Source organism: Peromyscus eremicus, chromosome 8a (genome assembly GCF_949786415.1).
Source record: "Peromyscus eremicus chromosome 8a, PerEre_H2_v1, whole genome shotgun sequence".
Lineage (NCBI taxonomy): Eukaryota > Metazoa > Chordata > Mammalia > Rodentia > Cricetidae > Peromyscus > Peromyscus eremicus.
This window is the reverse complement of record NC_081423.1, coordinates 77901380-77924552: the sequence shown is the minus strand read 5'-3', so window position 1 is coordinate 77924552 and position 23173 is coordinate 77901380. Positions and strand designations below refer to the sequence as shown.

Here is a 23173-nt window from a genome sequence, read left to right as displayed (position 1 = left end):
GCGGTGAGGCCAGGAGAGTGAATCAAAAGTCTTTTTTGCGATGGGCTGTCAGGCCTCGGCTGGGTCCTAACGCCAAGAACTCTTCATAGTGCCTTAGCGCCCTCTAGTCGCTGTCCAGCGTCAGCGACTCCAACCCCGTCTACGGGGCGTTCAAGGCCTGGCTGAGGAATACAGGTCTTCTGGCACTTGAGGTTTCCAAGACAGGAAGCCCGCAGGGCAGACTCCGTGATACGCCAGGGCTCTTGTCACTTAAAGGCAGCACAGCAGTGTTACTTAAATTCTGAGCCCCAGTTTTCTCACTCTGTAAACTAGGAGTAATTAGTAATAAGCACCCTGTCACCCCTTGAATGTTCTGAGGATTCAATGAGCTAAGGTTTGCCAAAGTGTTTTATAAACTGTAAAGTGTGCTGTGCAAGTTTGAGGTATTATTAGTCATCACATTTTCTCAACTTCAATTTTATTTCCTCACCTCTTGGAGGTGAAAGCTTCAAGTTTATTGAAATGTTTTTGTTTGTTGTTTTTTGTTTGTTTTGAGACAGGATCTTATGTAGCTCAGGCTGCCCTCGAACTTGCTATGTAGGAGAATGACCTTGAGTTTACAATCCTTTCTTCTCCGGCCTCCCACCCCCCATTAAGTACTTAAGTGAATTTTTTCAAGGCCTTCCAACTCTCCAATGAAGCAACCCCTCACACACACTCCTTCCCATTATTGGGCTCATCCCCAATCCAATGATTGGGTCTCCACTGCTTGACTAGAACTACAAGACTAACCCCAGTCCAATTCACAGGCAGCCGAGGGCCTCTGGCCTGCTTTTCTCTTCTAGCAGCCTGGCTCCTCTGGCACAGCCTCAGGCAAAGGAAGGAAAGGCCAGACAGCAACCACACCCATCACTGGGGACCTGACTCACTAAGGCTTTGGGGACAAGCCAGACATCCAGGGCTAGGAGGACCAAGAGAAGATGGGGTCTGTCCCTTGCCTAGTGTCTCCTTTGGGGAAGAGGAATTCCCACACTTTCTTACCCCTGACCTTTGACTTACTCTACTGAATCAGCAGACACTTCCAGGGAACCAAACAGTAACTGGGTGAGTCTTGGATTCCATTTCTGCCTCTTTAATTTACCAACTGGTACCACAGACAATTCACTTGACCTGGGTTGAGTTTCCCCATGAGAAATCATGGCAATATAATAACCAGCAGGAGAGCTCTGTGGCTAGGAAGCCCCAGCTGTGGAGAGAAGCAATCAATGTTCCAATTCTTACTCCCCAACTTGGTATGGTCTTTTTGGAAAAAGTTATTCAATCTCTTTGACCTCCCTTCACTCAGAGAGCGGTGCTTATATTTCTCTCATCTAACGGTTGTCATATTCCCAATGACATTTCATTTAATACCCTAACTTGGTATGTAGTGATTACCAAACCAACAGATAGTAGTAGTTGGGATAGCCTGGCCTAGGGGTCTGTCCTGAGGTCTTCTGAGACAGATACAGTTGTATTCATTAGGGTAAACTTTCCATCCAATAGAATGGGAATGTCTTTTGCCGAAATGCTTCATAAACTCCATGCACTAACAGAATGTAGGGATGGCAATTCCCACTTTTCTCAAGTGTCTAAGTTCCATTTTTTTTTTAAAGATTTATTTATTTATTATGTATACAGTGTTCTGCCTGCGTGTCAGATCTCATTACAGATGGTTGTGAGCCACCATGTGGTTCCTGGGAATTGAACTCAGGACCTCTGGAAGAGCAGCCAGTGCTCTTAACCGCTGAGCCATCTCTCCAGCCCCATGTGTCCAAGTTCTTACAGCGCAGCACCAACAGAGAGGCTATAAAAGGACAAGATCAGTTTCTGTGCCCCCCCAAGGCTGCACACTTTGCCTTGGGTACTCACTGAGACACAGGCATGAATTTAAAACCTTAATGCTGTCCTAGCTTCATGTCATTCCCTGGTCTTGTTTCCCTGCCAAAGCAAGAAGTACCTGCAATGTCAAACTGTCTCCCTTCAGTTGCCCTCATGCTCTCTCTCAAGTCGACTGTCCCTCAGGAGCCTTTTCAGACTATTGTTAGCCCCGTCCCTAGTGACTCCCATATCCACTTGCAGGACACATCATGCTCTCCATTCTAGACAAGACTTCATGAGTCTACCGTTAGTGTGTCTTCGGGAAGAGTCTCTAGCAAGGCCCATCCTTACAGCAACTAGACCATGATGTGTTAAATGGGGCTCCTTCTCTTGAAGACAGGCTAAAGTGACAGCTCTAACCTTAGCCTTCCATTCTACCGTTCTCCTCCCACCCCAGGGACTCACAGAACCCAAACTGCTGGAATACTTATTTATTTGGTCTATTAACATCAAGATCTGCAAAAAACAACCTCTAAACACAAGATAAGAAAACTCGAACATTAACATTCTTCAATTTTGTGTAAGCTCTGCAGTATGGAAAATATACAAACTTCAAATAGTTGCAAAAATAGTGTCTTTGGGAGAAAATAGAGTTTCTACATCGATACAAGAAAAATAGGCATTTTTCTAATCCAACCCAACCCTGGGGCAGGTGGAGGGTATGGAGCCACTACATGCCACCTGGAGGAGTGCCAGCTCTCCCTCTTCCCACTATCCACTTTGGGCTGGGATGCTGCTTAAGACAATCTTTAGTCAGGGTAAAAGTGAGATGAAAATGCCACTTGGGAAATCTCGTGGTCCCCCTGCCAACAGCTGAATTGGTCAAGTGTTCTGGCCCTGAGGACCACTTTGGTCAGCTCCTCTAGGAGGAAGGCATCTGGTCTGCTTTCCTCTGTCTCTAGAGGTGGGGCTGTAAGGAAGTCTGTGGCATCTCCCCTCTCTCATTCACAGCCAACTTGTTCCATAACAAGAGCCTCCTATAAGTCATTGGAACTCACACCCTGGGCTAGAAGACTCGAGACCTTCTAGCAAGTGAGGGAAGCCGCAGGTACACAAGTGTAAGTTGTGAGCTGCCTAGCTGCTAGTGGAGAAGGTAAGCCTCCTCCCTTTTGGAGGGGCTGACGTCCAAAGGACCTGGAGCTTTGACACAATAAATGAAAGTGCTCAAAGGCCTAGAGGGAAGGGCTCCTCGATCCCCCAGCTTGGGAAGCTAATGAGGAGCTTGCCACCAAGGCACTAGTCTCCATGGTAAGAGTGTGTGTAAGGAGTGGGGTGGGGCTCAGACTACCAAGGAGCTCTGGAAAAGCACGGACTCTTCTGATGGTGGGGTGCGCTGCCATGGCTCAAATGGCAGTGAGGAGGCCTTGGAAGCTTCTGGATCCTTCCGAGGTGGTGCCCTGGGGCTGGCAGGGGGAAGAGGAGAGCCAGGGCTGGAGGGGCAGTTCCGGAAGATGAAGCCCATGCTGGGGAAGAGAGGTTTGATCAAGCTGACAGGGCAGAAGGCTGAGCCAGTCGGGTTGAAGTGAACTTTGTTCTTGTCAGGACAGGAAGTCAAGAAGGCCAGGTCAGGACCTGGGGACCTGAAGGATGGAGAAAGACAGACATGTCAGTACACAGAAAAACAGTCAGTGAAAGAAGGGAGACTTGGCTTCAGCGGGGCGCCCTGGGAGCTGGGTCCCTGTTCAGAGAGGCTAGTGACCTGAGCAAAACCTGAAAAGCTCTGTCACCTTTCAGGTCCCTCAGGTCTCATTGCTGCTGCAGTGGGTTTGACCTGAAGCAGGGCTCCCAGCCTTAGCCCTATTGACATCTGGGGTTGAATAGTTCCCTGTTGCAGGGATCATGGTCAGAGGCACCGCCATGCATGTCACAGGACATTTAACAGCATCCCTGACTGTACCAACTGGATATCAGCAGGATCATGTCTCCTTCTCCCTAGTTATGACAATTAAAAATGTATCTTGGGCTAGGGGTGAATGTGCGAGGCCCTGGGTTCTATTACCAACTACAGAAATATATGCGTATAAGGAATTTCTCCGTAGGAAAACTGAAGAAAGCCCAGGAGTTCCTAGGAAATAACTGATCAACAGCAGCACCTTCCATAAAGGTCTAATGCAGGGTGGGAAGCTAGAGGAGATGACTGAGGTAGACTACCTCTAGCTTCATGACTCTGGGACACAGTGAGGAACAACCTCACTTCCGTCTGTGCTCATGGTGTGGAGGGAGGGAAGCTACAAGAGCCCAGCCTGCAGAAGCTGAGAGAGAGCCTCTTCCTTCACAACACCTCAGAGGACCAGAAGCCCGAGGAACACCAGGCAGCAGTGGGAACAGTAACGAGGACCTGCTGACAGTGGTTCTTTTCCAGAACGCCTACCACCATGGGCTGTCTTCTCCCTCAGTTGAGATACAAACGGTGCCCTCAATGCCCGAAACCCAGACCTAGCCAAATCTTTACTCCCACACCATGACTAAACTTCCTGGCTGCTATCGAAACCACAACTCCAGTGTGAATCTGCCCAAACAAACAGAAAGCTGCAGGAGAAAACAGAACAAGCTCTCTCAGACCTGCAGAGGGGACTGGGGTGGCCTCTGCAACGGCTATCCGCAAACCCACACAGATGGGAAAGAAATCAGTGGATGGCTTCTGAACCATCCAATATGACTGGAGAATATTCCAAAGTTCTTTCCTGCAAGAATTAGATTTCTTTCTGGAAGATCACAACGCTAGACCTGAACAGCCAGCCGGGGGTAAAAAAGTACTGGTATGTTCATTCTCTTTCATGCATTCATATTCAGTCTGTCTGTCTGCCTGCTTGCCTGTCTATCTATCTGCCTGCTTCCCCCCTACCCCCCTCTGATTATGGTCTAGCAAGTCCTTATACTTTCCCCAGGAATGGTAAAAAAAAAAAAAAAAAAAACATAAATAAAAAAAATAGAAGGAACAAAAGGCTTAGGTTTCAGATCTCTTTCCCTTCCAGCTCCCTCTGTGCTTGTGGCTGGCATGTGGGCAGAAAGCAGGTTTCTATGGAGATAATGATAAGCAAAGATTTAAGTGCTCAGAGTAGGTAATGTCAACAAGTTTGATCATGGAAAATCTGCGAGACTGATCATCTGATGTTGACAGCACCTCTAGACCGGAGAGAGTGGAGAGAGACTGAAGAAGGACCTGTCAGGTGGGATAACACAGGCTCACCCTCCATGCTGTCCCTCCCTCCCACGCCCCATCCATGGGATGTACTCACGTGGCCTCCTCAAACACACGGACTCTCTCACAGCCTTCTGGGGGCTCCCGTTTGAAGACATAGCTGTGATTGGGCCGGGGGGAGGCAGCAAAGGCAAGGACTGGAGACGGACTGCCATCTTCTAGGAAGGCTGGGCGGCCTGGAGAAGAGGCTGCAAACAGAGCAGGGTTGAGCCAATGGAGGCAAAGGAAAGCCTCCACTTTCTTAAGCTCAAGCCTTCTGTACAAAGGGGCCACATCGCTCTGCTATTCAGGCATATTTCATACTATGCCACTGAGGGTGGCGGTGTGCTCGGCTGTAGAGCACTTACTAAGCAGTATGAGGCCATGGGTTCTATTCCCAGTACCACCACCAAAGGGGACAAAATTGCTGAATGATAGAAAAAGATTCCTTTCAATCCTATATTCCCAGGAGCCAAGAGAGTGCCTGGCTCTCTGACACAAAGGGAACTACCTGCTGTCCCTCTGCCTTCTCCTGGGAGCAGTGCCCTGCCTGAGGAACACCACAGCTTCATCAATCTGCATTTTGGAAACGCTATCCCCTCCTGTACAATACTCTTGTATTAACTCCAAGAAGCAACCTTGACTCTACCCCACTCAGAGGATAAAATTTCTCTCACTTTCCATCCTGGAACTGCACTTTGCCTAGGCTGCAAATATTGACTTTATCTGTGTTTCTCTTACATTTATTCCTCCTCATTCAGTGCTCTGTTTATTTCCCTGTGTATACTGTTAGACTGTGCCCTCGGCTAGCCTACCTCATGGGGTTAGTGTGAGCAGCGAGTCAGATGGTGTGGGTAACAGTGCTTTCCAACATATGGTGTTAGTAGGATCCTGACTTATATAGTGGACGGCCAAGGTGTACATGGGAGAAAGTAGGAATTCAGAGCCAGAAAGCTGAGGTGTCAGTCTGGGTCAAACATGCAGGACCCTGAATAAGAGACTGCATTGTTTTACCGGATTTATAACTGGGTGGAAGCTCTAGCTGGATGAGTCAAGGGGACCCTTGAATGGAGATGCCCTGGTTTTCTACCTTGGCGCCCTGAACCTCAGCCAAATAACAGGGATGGGAAAGGCTATTCTTTTGGGTTAGAGACTTTATAATATAAACTAGGAGTCAGAGTGCTGTAGGGCCATTATTATCACAGGTAGAGTGTGCAGAACGATGACTCACAGACACTGGCTGGTTCATAATAATGCCAGGCCTGAAACTGCTTCAGAGCCAAGGCCAGTGGAGCCCCCTCCTGTTGCCCAGAGCCAGCTCTAGTGCCTTGGCTCCATGACTCACCTTTGTCACTGGGGATGGATGTCAGCTCCTCAGTGGCACCCCGGTGCTCCTCACGGCTAGCCTGGCCAGGAGGCTGAGGGGATGCCAGGGGCACAGAGGGAGAGCTGGTCATGTTGCCTGGTTCCAGGAGGAGGAGGGGATGGTCACAGCTGCTATTGTGTGAAGGAGCTGGGGCACGGTGCCCATCAGGGACCTCAAGGATCTGACGAGGAAGGAGAAGAGACTCAGGCCAGGGCCTTCTCAGCCCGGTGACTGCAGTGACCCCCAGGAGATTCCCTGCACCTTTTCTCTTAGCCTCGAGGACAGAAGACTGTCACTTCCTCAAGTCATTTATTCCTTGACCTACCTTCAGTCTAGGAGAAACTGTTTCTCCCAGAGCACTTTTGTTTTTTTTCCTCGAGGCTTGTTAGTCCAATGTACCGTCCCGTTCATTTGTGTCATGTGATCAGTGCCCCTCTGTGTACGAGTCTCTTGGACACAAAGGTGATTGATACACAGGGTGATATAAGAGGGGCAAGGTACTAGAACAGCACACATGCTATAAGCCACTGCAGGGCAAATGTGCAGATGGTTATCATACATTGAATACCTATCATCCTCCTTTTTAAACATTTGATGGTATTTAGACCCCAGTGAACTAGTTGTGTGCATGTGTTTGGGGGCATATGAAATCCTACATATATCCAATTTAAAAAGCAACCATAAGCTGGGTGTGGTGGTGTACATCTTTAATGCCAACACTTGGTAGGCAGAGGCAGGTAATTTCTGTGAGTTCCAAACCAGCCTGGTCTACACAGTGAGCTCCAGGACAGCCAGAGCTACATAGTGAGACCTTGTCTCAAAAAAACAAAATAAGTAAATAAACAATAATAAATAAAAATCAGCCAGTAGGTAAATAACAAACTGAGGCCTATACCCATCAGAATTATGTTCATACTGCCCAACTGCCATTCTGTAATTAAACTGTCAGTATAAAAATCTGCCCAAGATTGCAAAAGAGGTAGCTGGTAATTTTGCCTGTGGGACAGGGAAAAGGCTACATATGGCACCTGGGCATGAAGGATTGACTGCTGCATGTCACCAGTAGAGACAGAGGGAGAGAAGTGGTGACTGAAAGTGAGGTGGCAGGAGCTGAGGCACACGTGGGTGAGGGTGCCCAGTCCTCAGGGACCTGTCAGTGGACAGTTTCCTCCTAGCTAGGGTCCTCTTCTGTGCTCATTTGTCCTGGTGAATCTTGCGTGTCAGCTTTATGGAAGTTAGAACCCCAGTGGAAACAATCTCTGGGCATATCTGTGAGGCATTACTTAGGTTAGGTTCACTGAGGTGGGAAGACCCACCATAAATGGGCATGGCGCCATTCCCCAGGCAGGGGTCCCAGACTGAATCAAAAGTACAATCAAACTGGACACAAGTATTCATTGCTCTCTGCTTCCTGCAATGGGAGCTACACAGTGAGACGCTGTCTCAAAACAAATAAATAATAAATACAAATCAGCCAGTAGGTAAATAACCAACTGAGGCCTATACCCAGTCCTAATCCAACTGTGTCAGCATAAAAACTGACATAGAATAAAACCATCAGTCTCAGCCTCTCGTTACCATATGTGGAAGCTGGAAATGTGAGCAGTCTGTCACAGCAAAGATGAATAACTAACCTGCCTGTCTCCACCACGAGGCCTTCCCTAGTGACACCCCGCCCTGCTGTTCTTGTGCTCAAGTCCATCTGAGACCAATGAACTCCACATGTGTACTTCTGGAAGGTGGTGTTTACAGGTTGTTGCTTACAGAGCTACAGCCTGAGAACCCCAAAGAGTGACACTGTTATCTCCCCCATCGCAGGTACGGCCTTCAGTACACTCAGGGCAGCTCCCACTCACCCTCAGCAGCTCCTCTTCACCCTGCTCCTTCACAAACACCTCTTCCAGCTCCTGGTTGAGCCCCTCCAGGCTTCTGTGCAGGCAAGGGCTGAGTCGCAGGACAGGGGACCCTGGGGGGAAGCTGGGAAGGGGTGCCTAAGGAAAGGCAAATGAAGCAATCACATGAAGTCCCCACCAAGCCCAGCCAGTTATCCATTATGACCAAGAGTATATATCATGTCCATATAGCTTTCTTCTTCAGAGGGGCTTTCTCCAGGAGCTGGAGCTTTGAGGTATCTCAGGGATGCTGTTAGTGTCACATGTGATCGGGGGTAGAGGAAAAAGGTGCTAAGAACAGTGAGGGGCCCTTCCAATGCAACTTCGCCTGGTCATCCATGTGACCATGAAACATTAATGTGGCTCAGTGCTACAAGGCTGGAGAGAACTCTATACACTATGGAAGTCTGCCAAGAAGGAAGACAGAGGGGGCCTGGTGGTCAGGGGAGACAGCATACCCTCACCATTCCCCGAACAGCGTGGTCCCCTTGGACAGGGGAGCTCCGCTCCTTCTCCTTCCCACTGCGGCTCAGCTTCGTCCTCTGCAGCTGTTGCTTCAACTTGGTGATCTAGCAGCCAGAGATGGAGGAGAAAGGAGTGTGAGGCAAAGGCAAAGTATATTGGTTCCTTCCCCTAGGTGAAGCTGCTGTCCCTGAAGATACAGGAAAGGGACATGGACGTCAATTTTTTAATCTCAAAACAGCTCAGTGGTGCTAAATCCCATGACAATCAGCTCCTCAACTAAGCTGGATCCACTGCTTCTAGACTTGATTTTTTTCAACTGCCATGCATTCCCTAGGTGAATCGGTTTCTAAACAGAAAACATCTAACATCATGGTTATGGATTGTAAGGGACACTCTTCCACTAAGATCATGGGGTTAGGCATGGAAGCACATGCCTTTAATTCCAGCACTTGAGAGGCAGAGGCTGGTAGATCTCTATGGGTTCCAGGCCAGCCTGGTCTACATAACAAGCACCAGGATAGTTGGGGGTACATAGAAAGACTCTGTCTCAAAAAAATAAAAACAAAAAAGGGCAATGGATGGTCTCTGTTTTTCAGGAGGCTGGAGAGATGGCTAAGTGATTAAAAACATTTGCCACTTGCTGCTCTTGCTGTGGACTTGAGTTCAATTCCCAGCACCCACATGATGGCTCACAACCATCTGTAACTTAGGTTCCAGGGGATCCAATGCCCTCTTCTGAATGCTGTGGGCACCAGTCACACATTGGTACATAAGACAATACATGCAGGCAAAATATTCATACATATAAAATAAAATCTTAATTTTTAAAATGTTTCTCAAAGACTTCTTTTCAATTGTGTGTATGTGTGTGAGTCTGTGTGTGCAGGTGAGTGCAGGTATTCATAGAGACCAGAAGCACTGGATCCCCCTGGAGCTGGAATTGCATATAGGTGGCTGGGAGCTATCTGACATGGGTGCTGGGAACTGAACTCTGGTCCTTTGTAAGAACAATGCATGATCTTAACTGCTGAGCCATCTCTCGAAACTGGCTGTTTTTCTGTTTTCCTTCATTGAGACAAGGTATCATTCTGTGTAGTCCAGACTGGCTTTGAACTCACAACAATCCTTCCTGCCTTAGCCTTTTGAGTATTGGAGTTATAGGCATATGCCTCTATGCCTGGCTGAAAGTGGCATTTCTGAGGGTCAAAAACAATTTCTCAAATGATATTCTCAAGTACCCCCAAGGCTTTGAGACCAGAGAGTATGGAAATCCAACCCTTCTCCTCATTTAAAAGCAAACTACACTGCAGAAAGATATGTGCTCTAGAAGGACAGACCGTGTTTCATCCTGACTCCCGGGCCCTGTAACAATACAGGGTATCACTAACATTTTTTGGTCGTCAAGGAACAAGCCTACTATAACCCCAGCACTTGGGAGGCTGAATCAGAATTTTTAGTTTGAGGCTAGCCTAGGCTATACAGTAATATCCTGCCCTCTCCCCTGCCAAGAAACCCCAAGCCAAACAAATAAGCAGACAAATACTTTTGAATATGATTCCTATCAGACTTGTAATTCTAGGCCTTCAAACCCTGAGCAGGACGCAGAACTATATGAATGGGAGGGAGCCTAATGGAATTCAGAAAGTAGGTCTGCTGCTCACTGCCATAAAAGTTACCGCTTTGTTAAATTGTTTTAGATTTATTTAGTTTATGTGTATGAGTGTTTTGCCTGCATGCATGTTTGCTTAGTGGCTGTGGAGGTCAAAAGAGGACATTGGATTCCCCCAGAACTGGAGTTACTGATCGTTGTGTGCTACCACGTGGATACTGGGAACAGAAGTAGGTCCTTGGAAAGAACAAGTCCTCTTAACCTCTGAGCCATCCCTCCAGCCCCTCAAAAATGCTTTGTAATTACAGTGCTGGGGACTGAACCCAGGGCTAAGCAGGCAATCTACCATTGGGCTGCATCTCCCAGCCCAAGAATGTGTTTTTCGACTTGCTACTGTGGATCAACCAGACCATGAAGACCAGGACTCCCCACCCTTCCTGTGCAGAATTTGTTTACTCTGCCAGTCAAGGCTTTAAGAACTTTTTACGTTTCCACTTGGCCTTTAGCTTGCAGTCCAATCACCTTCCATTTTCTCAGCGCTCTAAGCATCAAGGAGGGCAGAAACAACGTCCCCCTGTGAACGGGTCAGGGATGAGTCCTGGTAAACTGACCTTTCCTTTGGAGCCACTGCATGACACTTCAGGCAGAGCTGGGTTAGAAGCCTTAGAATTCTAGCCTGTGGCTTTCTCTCCTCAGTCTCAATACCTCGAGCCCTCCTGGGGCAGAGGGAGGGCCAAGACAAAGCATTTAGGAACTCAGGATTATTTTTCTCTTCTTTTAAAAGAAAAGTACGTGGATGATTAAGTAGCAAATGAGGCTGGGAGCTAGCTCCTGGTTCCCAGGGGCTTGTTCCCTGCCTTCTTTCAGTCTCTGAATCACTTACGAGAGTCCAACCCCAAAGTAGCTAAGGCGAACAACTCTCCCAGTCTGGATGCTGGAACCATCAGCAGACACTGGCTGGGTTTTCCCTGGCAAGAGGGTCTGTGGTCCTACAACCAAGCCAATGGAAGGTTGGGAGTCAGCTGAAGAGCCATTCTCTCAGAAGCAGGAGGCAAGAGAGACTGGAAATGTAGCTCTCCTCAGGTAAAACTGTCACACAGTGCCAGGAGTTACAGAGGTCGTGGAGAGAGGGCGGTTACCTCTTTTCGGTGGTCTGTGCTGCCCCACGATGCTGATCGCTTGTGCATGCAGAAGCTGGCCCGCTCACCTTCTGGCTCTTGCCAGGAGAGGGGTGTCTGTAGAAAGACAGGCGGTCAGACAGGCAGCACTGCAGGCAGGAAGCAGCCAGGCGGTTTCCTGGATAGAGGTGGTGACCTATGAAGCCTTCTCACATCTGTTCATCCACCTCGTGGACACACCCAGCCTGCTTTACTCTTCCAGGGAAGGAAAGCCATGTACATGGCCTTATCCCAATTTTTACTCTCCAGGAACCCTTCCCCAAGGTCTAACAGTGTTGACCTCCTCTCTCTTTTAGTTTTTTTTTATTGTGTGTTTGGTACTAGGTATGGAACCCAGGGCCTTGCATATGCTAGGCAAATGTTCTACCTCTGAGCTACATCCTCATTCCTCCTTTCCTTATCAGCCCCCCCTCCCCCCATGCCCTCCCCCCTCAGACAGGGTTTCTCTGTGTAGTTTTGGTGTCTGTCCTGGATCTCGCTCTGTAGACCAGGCTGGCTTCGAACTCACAGAGATCCTCCTGGCTCTGCCTCCCAAGTGCTGGGATTAAAGGCATGTGCCACCACCGCCCAGCTCCTTATCACTTTTTTCATATGTTATATACCCAGTCAGTCTGGGTACACTCCAATGGTAAGGCCAAGTACTGTCTCTCTCCCAAGCCACTTCAAAAGAGCCCTGTACCCTTTATTCTCACTCCCTGTGTGCTAAGCCAAGGCCAAGGCCAAGTGCCTAGGAGCCCATGAAAAACAAGTCACCGGACAGGATTCCAAAGAGGAGCCAGGAGAAAGGTCTCCATGGGTGCCTCTGGATGAAGCAGGTGGCAACTGTGTACCATGGTGCCTCAAGCTCACTTCATCACACAGAGGGAGTGTCGGGAACTCCAAAGTCCTCCTGAACAAGCAAGGAAAAGACAATTTCAAAATATGGAGCCAGAATTCTGAATGGCCCGCTCACACCTCCTCCCCACGGGCCTTCCTGGCTCCTCGTGGGGAAGGACTTCCCATTTGCTGCCTTCCTCTCTCTGCTGCATGAAGACAGGGGATCCAAGATGGTGGTGGAGGAGCCCCTTCTAAAAGAGGGAGCTATTGGCTTCAAGCATGAAGCTCAAGAGGCCCAGATCCCTCCCCATCACTAACATCCTACTTCCATTCCAGGAGAGGGGCCAAGGGGAGGGCTCCAGTGGGACCAATTCCTCTCTGACTACTGGGCACAGGCTGCCAAAAACGCAGGGCCTGGGAACTTAGCTCCTCTAAGAGATCTGCTGACCTCCCCTGAGAGGCTGCTGCACACAGAGAGGGGGAGGATCAGGGGGAAACAAGGCTCCTCACCACCCAACAGCTGCTAAGAGGAGCTCACTGGGCAGCCTGAGGCAGGACTGCCTCGTGTGACAGCTGCATGCAGAGAAGCCTCTGCAGACGGAGCCTCTGGCCCTTCCTGTCTGCTGCTGCTGCTGCCCATGAGCAGGACCTTTACCAGGCCCGAGTAAGACAACTGGCATCACCAGGGAGCACGTCCTCAGCCCATTCCCATCGTTCCTCCTTTATGAAAAGGGCGGTCAGGAATGTAGCATGTGCCCAAAGCCCTCAGGTGACGCTGGCCCTTACAGTCTCTGGGAACCAAGTAGCTGATCTCCTTCCAAAGGTCCACGTCTCCTAAACCAGGGTGTCTGACTTCCGAAGAGCTGCACGGGCTGACAGGGAACATAGCCCATTTCCCCCTCAGCTGCTAGGATTCTGCAGACACCCGCATGCCCTCCTTTCCTGGTACGCCTAAGCCAAGCTGGCAGATCACCAGTGCTGCTAGTACAGCTGAGTCCCACACATCCCTGTCACCCCTGGAATAGGAGCAAAGAGCACAGAGGAAAGAGGAGGCAAACCCAGAGGACGACACTCACGCCTCGCCTCTGAGAGGCGGGCGGTGAAAGACGGAACACCCCGGGTCAGCTTGCAGCTTTGCAGTTCAAATGCTTCAACCACCTTCTTCTAGGAGGTGTGAAGGAGTAAAAGGGAAGTGTGGGCTGGCATAGGAGTGGAGGAAGGATGTGAAAACTCCTACTCCATTTCCCGCCTCCCTCTCCTCAGCACCAACCGCTGCCCACTCTGTGTAGATGGAATGCTAAGGGCATCACTTTATCTCAACATCTACCGTCTGCCCAAGGAGACCATCACCCCACCCTCATCCCAGGCAAAGCCATCTCTCTCTCCTTTTCTGGCCCTCACCCACTGGTCTCTAAGCCTCTTCCCATTGAAGACGGTGTGCCTGATGGCCACTCCCAGCCTTGCCAGTGTCCTTATAAGAGGGGGGGCTGAAGGAGCGGGTATATGCTGAGAGGATGCAGCAATGTGACCACTAAAGCAGAGACTAGAGCAAGGTGCTGTAAGCTAAGAGAGCCACTGGAGAGCCAGGCACGCCTTTGATCCCAGCACTGGGGAGGCAGAGCTAGGCGGATCTCTGTGAGTTCAAGGCCAGCCGGGTCTACAGAGCGAGATCCAGGACAGGAACTAAAACTACACATAGGAACCTTGTCTCAAAAAAACAAAACAAAACAAAACAAAAACAAACAAACAAACAAAAAGCCACTTGATGTCAGAAGAGGCTGGGAAGAAACCCCGCCCCCAAGATCATGGCATCCTGAACTAGATGTCAGGCACCTGCACCAGCACTTGGGAGGCTGAGGCTATAGGACTACTATTTTCAAGGCCAGCCTGGGCTACACAATCAGTTCAAGGCCAACCTTCCATAGTAAGGACCCTACCACAAAAAGTAAAAGAACAACAGCTTCTGAGAGCATTTGGTCCCGCCAATACTTTCATGTCGAGTCACTACAACTGAACTTGGAGACTTCTGGAATCTAAAACTCTGAGGGAATACACATCTGCTGTCTTAAGCCATGAAGCCTGGAGTAACTGCTAGGCACCCCAGGAACGTAACACACCAGGGACGCCTGACCTCCAAGCTGCTTCCAGGTTGTTGTGAGTACTGTCAAGCCTAGCTTGTATGACAGTCTAACTTTCTGCCTCTCACTGTAGTAGGTATGTCGGGGGGGGGGGGGGGTACAGGGGGGATGACGACTGTGCCCCCTGGTTGCTCAGGACCCTCCTTCCTGAGCCTCACTACAAAGGTCTAGATCATGGTCTCCTTAGGGAACAGTAAAGTCACAGCTAAGACCCATCTCGAGGAGGTCACCAGGTAGGGTCAGGCCAAGCTGTGGGACAGCAGTATGAGTAGTCACTCTAGCCCCTTTGTATAAAGGAGAGTCTAAGGCATAGAAGACCTAAAAGTCGTGCTTGCCAGGGGACTCATGCACTAGAATGGACTTACTCCACACCCTGGCGAAGGAAGCAACTGGGTACGGAGTGAGCTGACTTACGAACCGTGAGTGGGGCAGCCAGCTGTGGGGCAGCCAGCTGTGCAGCTGCTCAGACTGTACAGAACTGGACATGCATGGGTAGAGTATGAATGCCTTGCCAGGGATTCCAAGATTCCAGGGCGATATGCGGAAGGAAAGATGGGCATGGAAGTGGAGGACAGCTTCCCAAGGAGCTAACAGGGCAACAAAAGGAAGGAGGATGGAATCCTCCACACTAGAATGTCTTTTTTTTTTCTCAGATAGGGTTTTTTCTGTGTAGTCCTGGCTGTCCTGGATATCACTCTGTAGACCAGGCTGGCCTTGACTCACAGAGATCTGCCTCGCTCTGCCTCCCGAGTGCTGGGATTAAAGCTGTGCGCCACCGCCGCCGCCCAGCTTGGAATGTCTTTTTTGGCTTCCAACACAGCTAAGTTTCTACCTGGAGGTCATGACCAGACAGGGAAGAGTCCAGGCTCTCAATGTCTCCAGTGCCCTTGGCTCCTGAGCATATTCTGATTGCAGAGCTGGGCTGAGTCTTAAGAACGTTACCCACTGTATCTGTTAGAAGTAAAGAGCAGCATGGGCCCTGGCTGGGGAGCCACATGACTAGCTCAGTTCAGCAAGGAGCCAGTCCCTTGGGACTCTGGCCAAACAAAGAGGCTCTGAGGGTGGTCCACTGGCCAGTACCGAGAACTCTGGCTGCAGGTGGCCAAAGCCACCATTGCTAACTCAACAGTGACTAGATGACCCTCAGCTTTTCCATCATGACTCCATTTTCAAGTATTTGCTGTATTGTCAAACCATGTCCTGAACCTGGTTGCTAGTTTGGAAAACAGGCTCTGTGCCTAAGCTCTCACACCCACAAATAAAAAGTTGTTAAAAGCCTGTGACGGTCACGCTGAATTACGTGCCACCAGTGAGCACTGAGGTAATAGCTCAGGGAAAGGGAGGACCCCTTGGTCCCACCCATGCCACCACAGGTGGGAAAAAGACAGAAAGGAAGTCCTCTCCAACCAGTAAGCTGCCTCCACCTCTGGCCTTTGGGATGCTGCTCTATGATGTCTGTTAAGGACTTATGCTATTTCCCCCGCAAACGATAAGTCAGAGGTCCACGTGGGGAGGAAAATCACAAGGGCTTTCCTATCTTACCAATGAATGAAGCAGAAACGGGGATGCAAGGAAGCAGAGTGTGGGTGGAGCCAGGCAGGGCAGGTACCCAAGGTCCCTTCTGTGGGCAGGATGCCACCAGCTGGGGAACTTCACTCAAACAGCCATCCCAGCTGTGGTAAGCCCACTTCCCCCTACAGAAGAGTACAAGGCTTAGATGCTTTGCACAACACGAAGGGAGAGAGGTGACCACAGCCACTGGCATGTGCTGCCATCGCTGGCCCTGGTCTGGGCCCAGCCACTCGGGAGAGACCGACTCAAAAGCACTTGGTGGCCAGCTCTGGGTTACCGAATGGCCTGGGGGAAGGGCGGGCCACTGCGGAGAAATCACACTCAAAGGCCACACTCAAAAATCACACCCAGGCCATTCTGAAAACCTCCTCTGAGACACAGGACTTCCCACAGAAAATGAAGACGCCACAGCGGTGGGACTGGGGGATTAACTTCCTTCTCAGGAAGCTAATGAAGGGGACACCTGTTCACATCTTTCACATTGTTCCTCCAGGCTCAAAACATGCTGGGCTTGTTTTAGGTAGAGCTCAGGAGCAGAGCATTTGGCTAGCATGTGCAGGCCCTGGGTTCCATTCTCAACACTGCAAAAGACACAAACCATGAAGCGGTACTTCCCGAGTACCCCTCCCCAGTTGTCACAATCACACTCCTTCCTTCTTCCTAGAATAGCTGTTTCCCCAGATAAGACCCTCCCATCTTCCATTTGCTCCTCTGGCCTCAGCTATGTGAGGATCCTAGCTCCCATGTGGATCGATGGCTGCCCGAGGACCGGCTTCACACTTGACGGAAGGCATACAGCGTGGCCAGGAAGGGGAGCCTGAGAGTGCCAACCACATTACCGTAGACTCGGGTGCTGAGAGCTTTCAATCATCTTCTGCCCTGTGCAGAGGCCCGGAGGACACAGCACACCCAGCTCTCTAATGGCAGGTGTTGTGGGTCTGGGGTCTCGTGCTGACACTGGCTTGGAATGAGCAAGGCCCCTGGTCCTTCTAGGGATTTTCTGGGAAGGTGCTGCTTAGCCTCAGCCATAACTGAAAAGCATGTCCCTGGGAGTGTCAGGTATGATACGGCCTCCAACAAAAGGAGTCTAGGCACCCAAGAGAGCGGTAACAAGTACCTGCCAGGTAAGCTGAATGAATCAGACCACGACACGCTCCACTGCTGTGGCTAGGAGAGAAGGGGCACAACGGAGGGGAAGGGTAGGACTAGCTGGCTTGCTCAAAGCAACTGGGAAAGCTCTGGCATCCACCATGCCTGACGGCTGAAAAGCTTTTAATGAGCTTGGGATGCAGCTCAGTGGTACAGCACAAGCACTTGCCTTGCATACTTGAGGCCCTGGGCTCTATCGCCAGCATCATAAAATTTAACCAACCAACTAACTAACTAACTAACTACATAAGCTTTCAAAGACCTTAATAGATCTAGCCTCCTTCCTCCTCTTTTCCTTTCCCCATACTCCCTGAAAATGCCTTCTTTATCTATCCTTTCTGGGTGATCTCTTGCTGTTGAGAAAGGAAGTACAAGGTCTTCTGGGGAGATGGCAACTGAGTCTAAGGCTTTTACAGTGTAATGCCAGTGCTAAAAACGGTAGCTTGTGCCAGGCCAGGGGCCTCCAGCAGGAATTTGAGTGGAGCCCAAACCTAGAAGCAGAAAATTCCCTGAAGAGCAGGACTGGAAGACGGGCAGAGCGCATACTTGGGGTTGGATGCTTTACGCTGATCAGAATTCTCCCACCTCTTGCCTGCAGCCACAATATTGACAGGTTGCTAAGAGTTTCCTCGAGGGCTGGAGCCCATCCCAGGGAAGAAGAAAGCTGGAGGGCTGGGCCTTGCCAGACCCATGGAGGCACATCGCTGACCTCTGTCTTGCTGTGGCAAGAAGCCCAGACTTGTTATATAAAAGATCTGGCCTGCAGCTGGAGCTGAAGCAAAAACATGCAGTTGAGAACCCAGGCCACTCCACTTGGCCAGAGGACGCCTGAGGCCAGGCTTGCCGAAGGGTGACAAGGAGAAAGCTATGTGAGGAGTGGGATGGTCACTTTGCAGAAGGCTAGCAAACAGGAAGTGACAGAGGTAGGGATAAGTGGGCTGTACAACTGCCTGATGTCTAACAAAGGATGCTCATGAGTCCACCTACTTGAAGCAACCTCAAGTCCCACTCCTGCAGGAAGCCCTCCTTGATTAAGTACATTATCTGGACTGAGTCAAGGAAAAGGAGTGTGTCCTCGTAGGCCCACAAGAGAGAACCTTGTTAAAAGGATAAGGAGAGAACAGTGCTGGGTTCCCAGGAGGGTGCCCACTCCTCTCCCCTCCCCTCCACCTGCACATCTAAAGAGGACCGTTGTCGTCACCTTACTATCTTAAACTTGTTTCAGTTATTTCCCGTGCAACATGGGGGCATTTCCGGAAGAATCTTGCTCCTCCAAACTCTGCCAGACACTCACCCCATGACAACCCTTGGCTGTTCACTGGCCTTCAGGGAACTGGAAACCAGGCTCAAAGAAACCAAATCTTGTTCCCATTGAAAAAGAGTGAGCAAATTCAAACATTCATTAATAACATTTGAAAAATAGATCTCATAAAAAGAAAGGAACCAATGTGATGTGCTGAGAAGGAGGCAGAGTGAGCTGCATGGGAAGGGGGTCTACATCCCTTGGCCATCATGCAGCATGTATGTGGGCAGAACAGATACACTCTACTCAGCACACAAAGGAAGAGCTGCCTCGCTCCTTCTCGTCCTGTTACCCAGAATGGAGGGCTGAGGTGAGCTGGGTGTTCTTTCCTACATTTCCACCTATAGAAGAACAACTCAGCTGTCTTGAAGTTGAGCAGGACTCAGCCTAAGCTGCCCCCAACGGGAGCCTTACTCTCACCAAATTAACTGCTAAGAAGACTGAAGTCCTGAGTCAGACGAGGAAATATCTTTGGGTGGTTTCCAGATGGGATGACTTCTTGCTCAGGCTAACAGGTCTTATCCAAAAGACGGACACACAGATGGAGGTCCCTTCCAAGGGCAGGACTCTTCATGAAAACACAGGAGAGAAAGCTGGGCTCTGCAGGACTCAGATGGGTGCCCTGGAGCCCTAGCCTGGCTGCTAGCAATGCGTAGCTCCTCACAAGAATGCCTTACTCCTATTGCTCTAATGGGGTCGAGCCTGGCTCAACACTGCTTTGACCACTTCCTTGGCTGCCTGGGGGAATGCAAACTGGACTGAATGTCGGCTTGAGTGTAACTTCAGGAAAGCAAATTTCATTTTAAAAATCCCAAATTCCAAAGTCGGCTGTGGAGTCCCCACATGTAACCTCTGAAAACCCCAGCTTGACATCTCTCTTCACCAGGCAGATAGAATGCAAACTCTTTTTCATCTACATTTACAAAGAAGAACAACCGCAATAACAACAAAAACCCTGGTAAACAGTAGAGGATGAAGAGTGTCTATGAACAACCAAAACCCAGGACAAGTCATTTCAATGAGAGTAATGGACCAGAGGCCCCCTCAGCCAGCCCTCCTCTCCCTCCTGATCCCATTAGGAGACAGCTGCATTACCTGGGTGGCCTTGTCATTGGTACAGCAGGTGAAGGCCCCATCGGCATCTCGTGGCCACTGGCCCAGAAGGTAGGAACTGAGGACGGTGTCCAGAGAGAATGTACGTCGGACCTGGGGTGGCTGAGGCCTCCACACTGACTTTTCTGGGGCCACCGAACATGGGACACTGGCTGAAAGAGAGCACAGCCCGCAACGCCTTGACATCAGCATGGAGGACAGAGTCCTGGTAACCAGCCTGCTCTCTGGCAGGACACCTCACCTGCAGGCCATGTCTTCACTCCTCCCCTCCCCCACAAATAATTCAAAGCAGCAAAAGCACATCCTATCTGACAAGCTTTCCTGACTTCACTTTAGCACTGGGAATGATTTTTCACCAGTTCACACTGGAATTAGGGGTTACTTTTTTTTTCTTTTCTGTTTGGTTTTTTAATACAGGGTTTCTCTGTGTAGCCCTGGCTGTCCTGGATCTCGCTCTGTAGACCATGCTGGCCTCAAACTCACAGAGATCCACCTGCCTCTACTTCCCAAATGCCGGAGGTTAAAGGCATGTGCCACCTGTCCGGCTTTAGAAGTAATTTTAGACTCTAAGCCCAGAGCTCCCAAGTCTCCACGCCGAGACTCCTTGGAGGAACTCTGTTTCCCAGCCTTAGAGGGAACCCCATGTTCACAAAATCCAAGCTTTCTTCTCCCTTTCTAATTTTCTGCCCTCCTTCCTCCCTCCTGTATCCATTTTGGGGCTTCTACTCTGCACAAATTTGGCTCAATTCATTTAAAAAAAAAATTTCTTTCTTTCTTTTTTTTTTTCTGGAGCTGAGGACCGAACCCAGAGCCTTGCGCTTGCTAGGCAAGCGCTCTACCACTGAGCTAAATCCCCAACCCCCAAATTTCTTTTCTTCTTTTTGTGCTGCTGGGGACTGGATCCAGAACCTTATATAGGCTAAGCAAGCATTCTACCACCGAACTGTATTCCACAACTCCATTTTTTCCCCCAGTTTTTTTGAGATAGGATCTTGCTACATTGTTCAGATAGCCTTGAATTGACTACATAGCTCAGGCCCACCCTGAACTTGTAATCCTTAGGTCTCTGTTTCCCTACTAGCTGGGATCATAGGTGTGCACCTCCATGCCCAGCACGAAGGAGTCTTCCTATTTCCTCCAGTCCAGGCAGCTCCAGGAGAGCGAGGGGACTGGCATGGAAAGAATCACAGAACTCCTAGAAGAGGAGTCCAGTTTAGGACACTCTCCAAGTCTGCAGGTCCTTTCCTCCCCCTTCTCTGCCTCTTATCTGAGTGGCAAAAACAAAAAGAAGGCAATTATGAATGCATTCATTTCATTTTATGTCGGTTAAAGATTTCTGGGAGAAATTAAAAGTTGAAGCTGTTTTTAAAACGTAAGGGTTCTGGAATCATCTGGAAGTTTCAGTGATCTGGGTTGACCCTGTTTTCCATGGCCACGTTCAAAACATTCCACTATCTGCAGATCTACAAAGACTCTCCTTTAAACAGAACAAAATGCTTTCACATCTGTAGTAATCCCTTGGTAATTTATGTGTATATTCAGCACAGCAGAAAGAACTGGGAACTGTAGGTATAAATAGACTCAAAGAGGTTTATATTAAAGAGACACAAAAAGATTGGCAGTTCCTCAAAAAATTAAACAGAGGAGTCCCTGAGGGTCCAGAAATTCTACCTCTAGGTACAGACTCCCCTCAAAACAAAACAAACAGCAACAACAAAAACCAACAATAAAACAAACCTGAAAGCTGAGATTTTTAAAGTTATTCATACACCCGTGATCACAGTAGCATCAATTATAATAGTACGGGAACAACACTGACGTTGCAAGGTGAAACAATCCAGACACAGACAGGCGGGCAAGTGTTGGATGATTCCATCTTCATGAGGCAAATCCACGGGGACAAGAAGGAGGCAGAGGTGACCATGGGCACAGGAGGAGGGGGAATGGGAGTTACTGTTAATAAATACCAACTGTCTGGGATGATAAAAAAAATTCTAGAAATGATATGGTGATGGCTACACTGTAAATGTACTCACGCCACTGAATCATAAACTCACGATGCTTAAAGTGGTAAATTTTACATCATTTATGTTGCCACAGTTAAAAAAAAAGATACTAACAGTGTCATAGTCTCCAAATTAATTTAAATATATATATATAAGCTATAATCAGTATAAAATATACTATACTATATTCCAGCCATTATAAAATCCCAATTCAAGTATCAATGATCTACATATTTGCCATTTTTAAAGACTGTATGATGTCAAGCTGTAACTTGTTTAATCATTCCTATATTACTGAACACTTTGTTTGCTCTCTCATATGCAGATCATCAGTGCTAGTGCATCGCCAACCTTTCTTCTTAGTTTTTAATTTAACCTTTGTCATATTTCTAGGTCATCTCCCTTGGCCAGCAAGTAAGTATTCACTTAGAAGAACTTAAAAATGACTTTTAATGACAAAGTTGTAAGTATGAACTGTCGAAAAGTCAAGAAATATATAAATCAAACCAGCAAACAAAATAAAAAAACAAAACAAAACCTCAACCTCATCACCCAGAGATAATCACTGTCAATATGTGGGTATGGTGGTGCACACCTTGAATCCCATCACTCTGGAGGCAGATCTCTGAGTTTGAGGCCAGCCTGATCTACAATATATATATATATATATAATCCTTACCTTCTGAATATGGATACACATACATTTTAAAAATTGAAAAATGGGCTGGGTGCCAGGAGGTGGTCACGCACGCCTTTAATCTCAGCCCTTGGGAGGCAGGGGCAAGCTAATCTTTGTGAGTTTGAGGCCAGCCTGGTCTACAGAGTAAGTACTAGGATAGCCAGGGCTACATGGTGAAACCCTGTCTCAAAATAATAAATAAATAATGATTAATTAATTAATAATGGGAGCACATCATAATACTGTTTGGCTGTATTTCTACCTCCTTTCTAAAGGAAACCAATATATTCTGACTATAGCATACTTTTCCAGGGAGTTTGGTTTTTTTGTTTGTGTTTTCAAAACAGGGTTTCTCTGTGTAACCGCCCTGGCTGTCCTGGAACTGGCTTTGTAGACCAGGCTGACCTCAAACTCAGAGAGCTCTGCCTGCTTCTGCCTTCTAAGTCCTGGGATTAAAGGGGTGCATCACCACCACCCAGCATTTTTGGCTTTTTGAACTGATCTCTTTATATAGTCTATTCAGGCCTTAAAGTCGTACTCCTCCTGGCCCCACCTCCTAAGGGTTAGGATTATAGGTCTGCACCACCATGCCTGGCCATACATTATTTTAAATGATCATAACATCTCTACACTAAAATTCTCCAAAGGCCCTTTCAAAGCTGGAAGTCAGGAGCTAGCAAGATGACTCGGAGGGAAAAGGCACCCGAGGCCAAGCCTAAAGACCTAAGTTTGATGCCCAGGACTCGTTGGTGGAAAGAAAGAACCAGCTCCTGAAAGTTGTCCAGGTTGTCCTCTGACCTCCACTCTCAT

The 23173-nt window shown here is 48.8% G+C and overlaps 1 protein-coding gene and 1 long non-coding RNA gene across 5 annotated transcripts in view; one reads left to right on the top strand and one right to left on the bottom strand.

Annotated features, from left to right (window-relative positions):
- Nucleotides 1-9: 9 nt before the first annotated feature.
- Nucleotides 10-4798, top strand: LOC131917618 (uncharacterized). Of its 2 annotated transcripts, none has more exons than XR_009380712.1 (3): nucleotides 10-1083; nucleotides 2848-2989; nucleotides 3936-4798. It is a non-coding gene; the product is annotated as an uncharacterized LOC131917618 (long non-coding RNA). The 2 variants fall into 2 exon arrangements; XR_009380711.1 differs by lacking the exon at nucleotides 3936-4798 and adding an exon at nucleotides 3439-3924.
- The window catches only part of Fam117a (family with sequence similarity 117 member A), a 44593-nt gene continuing 23732 nt past the window's right edge, over nucleotides 2313-23173 (bottom strand). For 2 of the 3 annotated variants that reach the window (XM_059271588.1, XM_059271586.1), the window contains exons 2-8: nucleotides 19661-19830; nucleotides 11549-11644; nucleotides 8794-8904; nucleotides 8300-8434; nucleotides 6423-6624; nucleotides 5136-5286; nucleotides 2313-3476 (exon numbers count right to left, since the gene is read on the bottom strand). In XM_059271588.1, coding sequence (XP_059127571.1) covers nucleotides 3176-3476; nucleotides 5136-5286; nucleotides 6423-6624; nucleotides 8300-8434; nucleotides 8794-8904; nucleotides 11549-11644; nucleotides 19661-19830 — 1166 coding nt within the window. In that variant the 3' untranslated portion in view covers nucleotides 2313-3175. The remainder of the gene's footprint in view (nucleotides 3477-5135; nucleotides 5287-6422; nucleotides 6625-8299; nucleotides 8435-8793; nucleotides 8905-11548; nucleotides 11645-19660; nucleotides 19831-23173) is intronic. The other variant, XM_059271587.1, reaches the window with a different exon arrangement.